This window comes from Rhinopithecus roxellana, chromosome 8 (assembly GCF_007565055.1).
Source record: "Rhinopithecus roxellana isolate Shanxi Qingling chromosome 8, ASM756505v1, whole genome shotgun sequence".
In the NCBI taxonomy this organism is placed as follows: domain Eukaryota; kingdom Metazoa; phylum Chordata; class Mammalia; order Primates; family Cercopithecidae; genus Rhinopithecus; species Rhinopithecus roxellana.
In genome coordinates, this window is record NC_044556.1 from 42,781,685 (window position 1) to 42,790,923 (window position 9,239).

General features: G+C 52.1%; 1 protein-coding gene across 2 annotated transcripts in view; it reads right to left on the minus strand.

Moving 5' to 3' along the window:
* Positions 1-6,455, minus strand: part of IL6R (interleukin 6 receptor) — a 73,836-nt gene extending 67,381 nt beyond the window's left edge. For both annotated transcript variants that reach the window (XM_030937204.1, XM_030937203.1), the window contains exon 1: positions 5,909-6,455. In XM_030937204.1, coding sequence (XP_030793064.1) covers positions 5,909-6,113 — 205 coding nt within the window. In that variant the 5' untranslated portion in view covers positions 6,114-6,455. The remainder of the gene's footprint in view (positions 1-5,908) is intronic.
* Positions 6,456-9,239: the final 2,784 nt, after the last annotated feature.

Below are 9,239 nucleotides of genomic sequence, written 5' to 3' on the forward strand. Positions count from 1 at the left end.
GCTTGTAGTGACTTGCCCAAAGGTCCCCTAGCTGGTGAAGCAGTTAATGAGGAGACAGGCCTGGATTGCCTGCCCCCAAAGCTGTTTTCTCTCTGCTACCTCAGCTGCCTCTCTGAGAGACAGAGGAAATTCATTTATAGTGATGTGGATTGTAAAACATTCCCCTGACCAAAAGTCCTATGAATAGACGTGGGGGACCTAAGCCACTCTCAGGGCTTGAAATAATATCTGCCAGCACGTGACTCCCACATTTACCTCTCAAGCTCAGTCTTCATCCCCAAATTTCTGACTCCCATATCCAACTCCTTCTCAGTATCCTCTCTTGATTGTCTAGCAGACATTTCCATTTCGGCCAGGCGCGGTGGCTCACGCCTGCAATCCTATAGCACTTTGGGAGGCCGAGGCAGGCAGATCACTTGAGGTCAGGAGTTCAAGACCAGCCTGGCAACCTGGCGAAACTCCATCTCTACTAAAAATACAAAAATTAGCCAGTTGTGGTGTTGTGCACCTGTAACGCCAGCTACTCTGGAGGCTGAGGCAGGAGAATCGCTTGAACCCAGGAGGTGGAGGTTGCAGTGAGCCAAGATCACGTCACTGCACTCCAGCCTGGGAGACAGACACTCTGTCTCAATACAAAAACGAAAATGAAAACAAAAGACATTTCAGTTTCCATATGTGCAAAACTGGCCTCTCATCCTGTCCTGCAGCCCACCATCTATGCAATGGGGCCAGCACACCTCTCACCTGAGGCTGTTTTGAAGATTACATGAGATCACAGATGCCAAGGGCCTAGCGCAGCTACTTGCACACAGTTGACACACCATAAATGTTAACAGTTATTGTAACCATCATATAGAGAGGGAAGACCAAAAGATGCTTTTTGGGAAAGCAGTTGGGAAGTGGAGTGGGAACTGATTCAGAGAACAGGTGCTGGGGAGAATAGGCTGGATGCAGGGCCTCAGGGGCACATTCCTAAGGGTACAAACCACCCGACAGAGCTGGCAAGGGATGAGCAGGAGTGGGGGAGGCTGCTGAGGTCCAGCTAACGTCAAGCCTGAACTCAGTGGCAGAAAAGCCTCTGCCTTTGCCAGGGACTTTTGACCTCTTCAGATCCCAGGCAAGAGGAGAGGGTAAAGAACACAGATTAACTACACAAAAAAACCTCCCAGCTGGACACAAAGGCTCACGCCTGTAATCCCAGCACTTTGGGAGGCCAAGGCGAGTGAACTGCTTGAGCCTAGGTGTTCCAGACCAGTCTGCACATGGCGAAACCCTGTCTCTACTAGAAATACAAAAAATTAGCCAGACGTGGTGGTGCACGCCTGTAGTCTCAGCTACTCAGGAAGCTGAGGTGAGAGGTCTACAGGAGTAACATCCTGTATTCAAAAAATAAAAAAGGCTTTTCTTTGCCACCTTCCCCTTGCTACTCCAGCCCTCAAGGATCCCACCTGCAGACTTGCAGTTAATGACCTGGTATTTAGCACTTCCCTCTGCTAGATTTCAAGGAGCTAAAGGGCCAAGGACTTGTTACCTCAGAGATACCTCTCCAGGGCAGGGGCATCCACAGAGCCCTCTGCTCCAGAACATAACACATCCTCAGGTGGTACACATTGTTAAAGAGGAGGCAAGAATTTTCCTGCCCAAGACGGACATATAGGCAATCTAAAGATTTGTATATTTCCTTCAGCTCTTCACTCAAATATTATGTTCTCGGCAAGGCCTTCCCTGGCCTCCCATCTAAGGCACCTTGCCACCCCACCCTGCCACAAACACACACGGGGCCTGTCTTCCTCTCGACTTTAGTTTTTCTCCTTAGCACTAGTCGCTAGCATACCACATACTTAATTTACGTCCCGTTAACAGTCTCCCACACTAGAAGGAAACTCAACTAAGCCTGGGATTTTTGTCTCTTTTATTCACCGTGTATCTCCAGCTCTTAGAATCATGCCTGGAACAGAGCAGGAGCTCAAAATATGTTTTTGGAGTGAATGAATGATTACCCACACTTATTTAAGCACTTGCTGTGCGCTAGCGACTTCTGTAAACACTCTATTTAATACCTTACTTAGCTCATCTCATCTTCATAACCACCCTTCAAGGTAATACAATTATTTCTATTTTTAGAACACTGGCTCTCAGAGAAGTTAAATCACTTGCCCAAGGTCTTATAATTTTTACTTGGCAGGGCAGGGCAGAGATGTGTCTGGCTTGCAGGCCTTAGCCATTACCTACACAAAATGAGCTGTGTTCAGGTGGAGGAGAGCAGCAGGTAGAGGGGGATAAAGGAAAAAGAAAGCAGAAAACCTCTGGAAGAAACTGACTAACACTCTAGCCCAGCACTGTCTGGTAGGAGTTTCTGCAATGATGGAAGAGATCTGTATCTGCACTGTTCAGTACAGTAGCCACTAGGAACAGGTGACTGTTGAGCACTTTAAATGTGACTAGTGCAACTAAGAAACTAAGATTTTTATTTGATTTCATTTAAATTAATTTACTTTTTTTTGGAGACAGGGTCTCCTGTCGCCCAGACTGGCGTTCGGTAGTGCAAACATGGCTCCATGTAGACTGGACTCCAGTGATTCTCCCACCTCAGCCTTCTGAGTAGCAGGGACTACAGGCTCATGTCACTGTGCCCAGCTAATTTTTTAAAATATTTTTGTAGAGACAGCATCTCACCCTGTTGCCCAGGTCGGTCTCCAACTCCTGAGCTCAAGAGATCCTCCTGCCTCAGCCTCCCAAAGTGCTGGGATTACAGGCGTGAGTCACTGAGCTGGCATAATTCAAATTCAAACAGGTACACGTGGCTAGTGGCTACCGTATTACAGAGCACAGCTTCAATCCAGACTAGATTCAGTGACTGGAAACTAGGTTGCTTGCTGGGTCTGTGGCTTCCAGGCCTGGTGGGCTAGGGATTCAGGAGAGTGGGGAAGGGAGTGTATATTTTCAGCAGTGAGCACCTAGGTTACTTTGTGTAATCTACGAATACCCAGCGAGGGGAGTATTTGTTGCTGCTAAGGGCTGGAGATGAGGCTCAGGGTCAGGATCAGTGTGTCTGCTGCCTTGGGATCTTGGTCCTCAGTCAAAGGAACTTCCTCTTTCTAACCACCCCCCACCCCAAGCCAGACAATCTGTTCACGGGTAGTTGGTACCGAGTGGCCCGGTCAGAGTCTGGGGTTTCTCAGCCCTTCTCAGGATTTACCCATGACCATTTTCAGGCTCCTTTTAGGGTGGAGTCTGCATAGCTGATCCTACACAGGCCTCACAGGCTTTACACGGACTCAAGAAATGTTTGCTGCAATGAATAAACAAGCAGCAAGCCAAAGCAAGGAGAGATTTCTGGCAACAGAGAGCCCGAGGAGGGAGGGCCTTCATTCAGCTCCTCAACGACACCATTTAGGAAGCTGTCCTCAAAACTGACAGTCCCTAAGAATCACGAGGGGCAGTTTGTTTAAAATGACATGCCCCAGGCCTCACTCCCAGGTGTTCTTATTTAATAAATCTGGGTTAGGGTTCAAAACTCATCATGTTTACCAAGCCCTCCCACCCAACACACACACCAAATCTGGTGCTAGGCTCAGAACTAAGCTTTTGAGAAATACTGATTTAGGATGAGGCTAGGCATGTATGTGGGTACTGGGGGCAGGAAGAGGTTGCCCTAGAAGGAAATTCAGAAGCTGAGATAGGTCTTTGAGATACTTAAAGGTATACATACTTCTTTTGTGTATTTTCCTTGCATTGCAGTAGCAAGAGGGAACTTGAGTCACCCAAGTCCAGCCTTCCAGCACCAGAGTGTTGGAAATGGCAGAAGCCTAAGTCCCAGCTAGTCCAGGCCCTGAGACAATGAGCACACCTGAGAAGTCCTGGCAGCTACAGGGTGTGTGGGCGGTAGCTGATCCCCAGGAAAACAAATCTCTGGGCTCTAAGAGCCCCGCAGGCTGTACCTGCGGATTTCCCCTCTCAGCCAACTCCAGCTTCTGCTCCCCCTCTGCTCCTCACTTCTCTAAAGCGAAACATCTCACAGTCATTTGCTCCATGCTTCCTGTATGATTTCTTTATTTTTACTCTCCAGTTTGTGGGCTGAGTCTGTGTGGGTGTGGGAGAGGAGCTGGGTATTTCTACTTCTCTGCGTTTTCCTTCTGAGCTGGGAGGACTTTCACTTCCTCTCCAGTCTCTCAGTTCTGCCTTTCATGGGCTGTCCAGGTCATGAGACCTCCTCTCCTAACCTTCCTGAGCACCAGGGAAACAGAAAACTGATTGCAACTGGCTGCCCTGGACGGGCCTAGCATCCACTCAGGAGCAACAGGTGGTGGCAACTACAGCAGTAACAATAACCTCCCTGGGGCAGGAGCCCTGGGCTTGTGTGACAGCAACAGAGGCAGCCAAGGGAGCCCTGCTTGCTCCCGAGGCCATCCAAGGCCTGAAACCTGTCTTGCATCCCTCTAACACCACCATGGGCAAGCCTGGGCCTCCACTTCCCTCCCTCAGCCTTTTCTGCCCCAGCACTCAGCCAGACAAAAGTGACTCTCAGCTTGCCCCAATGCCCCCAACTCTGCCTGCTGATCTAGTTCTATATTTGAGAGTCTTAGACATCTATCACGCTGGAGCACAGAGCCATGGGAGGGGTCGGCCTCCACCACCCGGGCCTGACAACCTGCCTTCCCAACCTCCCTGAACCTCAGTCTCCTCTTTCAAACAGTTATATGTAGATACAGAGGAGGATTAGAAAACATTGAATGGGTGCCTCAATCAACAGTGGCTGTTACTGGCAAGAGTTATAAATGTGTATTTAAAAAGGAATCCCTTCCTTTTTTCTTCCAATCATAAGGACCACAACCATCCAAATAGCAAAGAGAGCCTCAGACACTCCAGCTCAGCCTCTAGCTGCAGAAAGTCACCTTCCCAAAGGGAGAGATCAGTGTTCACCTAGGACTGGAACGCAGTGTGATCTAGTGGTTGAAAGTCTTAGCCTTCAGCCTCCCCAGCCTCGTCAGCTGTTCCAGAAGCCTGTCAGCTGCCCCTTAGTTTTCTGCTGTGTCCTCAAAGAAGCACATGGACCCTAAAATAAACCTCTGGAGAGCCAGTTGCCCAGCTCTTCCAGAAGAGAGACTAGACACACAGCTGGGCATGCGGCCAGAGTCCAAGAAAAGCCTGGTTTGCCAGGGGCAGATTACTGTCAACAGGAGCAACAAGTGCCCCTGCCCTCTCCCTCACAGCTCCTTCTCTTGTCTGGAGGGGAGTCCAGCATGTGCCAGCCCCAGGAGGTCTCATTCCCTTGCCAGCCTCCCGACTCAATTCCCAGGACTGGGGCACTTGGCTTCCCAGAGTTGGTGGCTGCCGAACTGACTCCGTGCAGCGGGAAGATCTGTGACTCAGCGCCCATGATGTCAGTCCCTTCACAGTCAGGGCACTGTCATCCACACATGCACCCGCGGGGGTCGGGAGAGGACAAGGCGAGGTGGACCCCCAATGCAGAGGGAGAAGAGGGGCGCTGCTGATACAAAGGACTTGCCAGGCGGGTTCATCACCCAGCTGGGGCGCGCCCTCTCGGGCCGTCTCCCCTTAGAGTAAACTGGTTCGCGGTTGTGTAAAGGCTCATGGGGGCACTGGGAAGGAAAGTCAGGTTTGCAAGGACACAGTCCTATACACTGACCTTAGGGAGCTTCCCGCACAGCTTCACAGGGCATTCCGGGGAGAGCTCTGGGCCAAGGGAGCAAGCGCAGCAGGGGGCGCAATAGCTACTGCCCGCGACCACACAGCTAGGTGCCCGCCGGGCCTCAAGGCAGCCACAGAAAAGGCGAGACGTCGCGCCTCCTTTCCTCCCTCCAACCTCCCCCAGACTGCGGTGGCCACGGCGGTTTCCCCCAGCCGCCAGCTGCCCCAGCCCTCCAGGTGCGCCCGAAGCCCTTACCCTGCGCAGGGCAGCCCCCTGGGGCCAGCGCCACCCCCGGCGCGGCCAGCAGGGCAGCCAGCAGCGCGCAGCGGACGGCCAGCATGCTTCCTCCTCGGCTACCGCTCCATGGTCCCGCAGAGGCGGACAGGCTGGTGGGAACCGGGCGGCAGGGGCGGGGCGGTGGGCGGGCAGGCTGGCTCAGTCTCCGGGGGCAATCCCCCATTCGCAGGAGCCCGGCGCTCTACATACACTGCGAGTCCCTCGGCCCCGCGCCGCGCTCGGCTCCGCTCCCTCTGGCCCGGCTCAGTGTCAGCGCGACTTCCCACTCGCACATGACTCAGAGTGGCGGACGGTCCTGGCAACACAGGAAAACATTTGAGGAACTCGCGCTGGAGCGTCTCTGGGCCGTCCCAGGGTGCGGTTACGAAAGCCGGAGCGGATGGCGCAACAGCCCCGCGCACCGGCCGACCGAGGGGGTGGCTTCCTGCCACAGCGTCGCACCTGAGCGGGGAGAACAGGGGACAGCCAGCCCCATCAGAGCCCTTCCTCCCGGTTCTGTTGATGAGAAAAGGGCACTTGTTTTGATTTTTGGTTTCGTGAACAGGATTACGTTGTGAAAGGCACACCTGGAGAGTCCTCGAGGAGGCGATGTGACTCTTACCCTTATGGTAAAGCAGTGCTTGGTAGCCTGGTTGCCCACTGGAATCAGCCGGGAGGGAGCCCTAAAACCCACCAATGTCTGGGTCGGGTCTCCAGAGATTCTGATTTAATCGGTCTGGGGTGAGGCTTGGGCATCGGAAGACTCACCACCGTAAAGGCACAGTCTCTCTGCCCAGCTGCTCCTCACAGGCTGGAGCAGAGGCAAGGAAACGGTTTGGACTTTGCAGTCAGATAGACCTGGGTCCCCATTTAGACCCACCATCTACTGTGTCTGCGACTTTGGTTCAGAATCTGAGTCTCCATTTCCTCACCTGTCAGAGATAAGAATGCCTATGCTGACCAGGGTTATTAGGAAGGTTCTGTGGATGGCACCTAAACACCCGACACACGGTCTGGGCCACAGGTGGTCCGTAGACATCAGAACGTGCATGGCTGCCCTCCTGACTTGACAGACAGAAACTAACACCAGGGGCAGTGGCTCACGCCTGTAACCCCAACACTTTGGGAGACCCAGGTGGGTGGATTGCTTCCGTCCAGGAATTCCAGACCAGCCTGGGTAACAAAGTGAGACCCCCCCATTTCTATAAAAAATTTAAAAATTAGCTGGGTGTGGTGGTGCACGCCTGTAGTCCCATCTGCTAGGGAAGCTGAGGTGGGAGAATTGCTTGAGTCCCGGAGACCCAGGCTACAGTGAGCCGTGATTGGGGGCCGCTACTCCAGCCTGGATGACAGTGAGACCCTGCCTGGAAAAAAAAAAAGAAAAAGAAAACAAAAGGAAGGAAGGGAGGGAGGGAGGGGAAGGAAGGAAAGGAAGGAAAGAAAAAAAGAAACTAGTGCTTGGCTTTTGAGCAACCACAAGGACCGTGAAGGGGACCATCTGTCCGTCCCTTGGAGGGGAACTCTCTCAAGGATCCCACAGAGCCTAAAGCTGATAGGATGGCCTCATGGCTGAATTCAGAGGGAAAGAAAAATGCTGAAATAAAGTTTAGGCTGAGAAGCTTCTAGACCAGCAACTGCTCATTAGAATGTATTTTTCTGCTTTGGGTTTCAGGCCGATCCTAACCCAGATCAAAGATCCTGGGACAGCTGGAAGAGGCATGGCCTAATGGAACTCCCAAGTGGACAGGGCCAGGCATGGAGGGACAGAGCTTCTGAAACAGTCCTCAGAGCCTGTGCATCTGGGTCTTTCTGTAGGAACCGCCCCATCAGCAGTGCCAGGCAGAACCAAGCACATGCACTGATCCACCGCACGATGGGGGCTACTGTGGGTGGGTTTGTTTGCTTTAGCCATGCCCGCAGACAGGAACAGAAGAGCACGCTGGAGGCCACCACCCCTCTCGCCTGCTAGTTCAAAAGGGGTTGCAGCAGGGCTGGAAAGCCCACTGTGGTTGCCCCCTTCCTCTCTGTGGCACACACAGACCTGAAAATAACCAGAGAGGGACTACAAGCTGCCAGCCTGAAACAGGAAGGCTGCAGAAAGTCCGAGGCTCAGATAGGAGAGTTTAAAAGAATGTTGAAACCAAGAATAGGCATCACAGATCCCACCTGTCTCTGCACCAAAGCAGACCTTCCTCTCTCTAATCTACTGATGGGGAGCCTGTGTGCTCTGTAGTCATGCAGATTGAGTTCCCATCCCGGCTTTACCACTTGCTGGCTGTATGACTTAAGCAAGTTACTCAACCTCTCTGAGCCCCTATTTCCTGATTTGTAAGATAAGAGCAGCAACACACAAATTTTTAGTGTTGTGGTTCACATGAAAAAATGTAGTCCTGGCCAGGCCCGGCGCAGTGCTTCACACCTGTAATCCCAGCACTTTAGGAGGCCAAGGTGGGTGGATCACAAGGTCAGGAGTTCGAGACCAGCCTGACCCACATGGTAAAACCCCATCTCTACTAAAAGTACAAAAATTAGCTGGGCATGATGGCACACACCTGTTGTCCCAGCTACTCAGGAGGATGAGGCAGGAGAATCACTTGAACCCAAGAGGCAGAGGTTGCGGTGAGCCGAGATGGCACCACTGCACTCCAGCCTGGGCAACAAGAATGAAACTCCATCTCAAAAAGAAAAAAAGAAAAGAAAAAAAGAAAGAGAAGAAAACATACCTGCACAATTCAGCCTGACTTGCCCTCACCTAGACAACAGAAGGAACAACGAAGACTTTAGTTGTCTGAGCCAGAATACCTCTTGGATAACTGCTGCTTACAAATTGCTTCATATATACAATCTCCTCTGAAATTCTAAACCCTGAGTGCTGGGAGGTATTGCCCCCAATTTTCAGATGAGTAGACTGAGGCTAAGAGAGGTAAAGTGGCTTGTTCAAAACTGCACTACTAGTAACTGGCAGCTCTAGGGTGAGGTCTGGCTCCTGGCCCAGGACTCTCACTGAGCAAGGGCTCGGTGGGCCCACCCAGGACCAAAGACACTGCAGACTATGGCAGCAGGCACTTGGTGTTCTGTAGTCTGTGAGGGGACAGCAGAGAGCAGAACTTGGTGTGTAGGACACCCTGTCCATCACTGGTGTTCCTGCAGGGACCCTCCGTCTCCCCTAAAGGGGAAAGCCTGAGGTTGACTCCCAGCAAGCAAGTCCTCTCTTACCTTCCACCTGAAGTGACGAAGCATCTTAAAGTCTGCCAAAAGCAGAAGTCTATAGGAGACCCCACAGAATAAATACGTAAGGATTTTTTGAAAC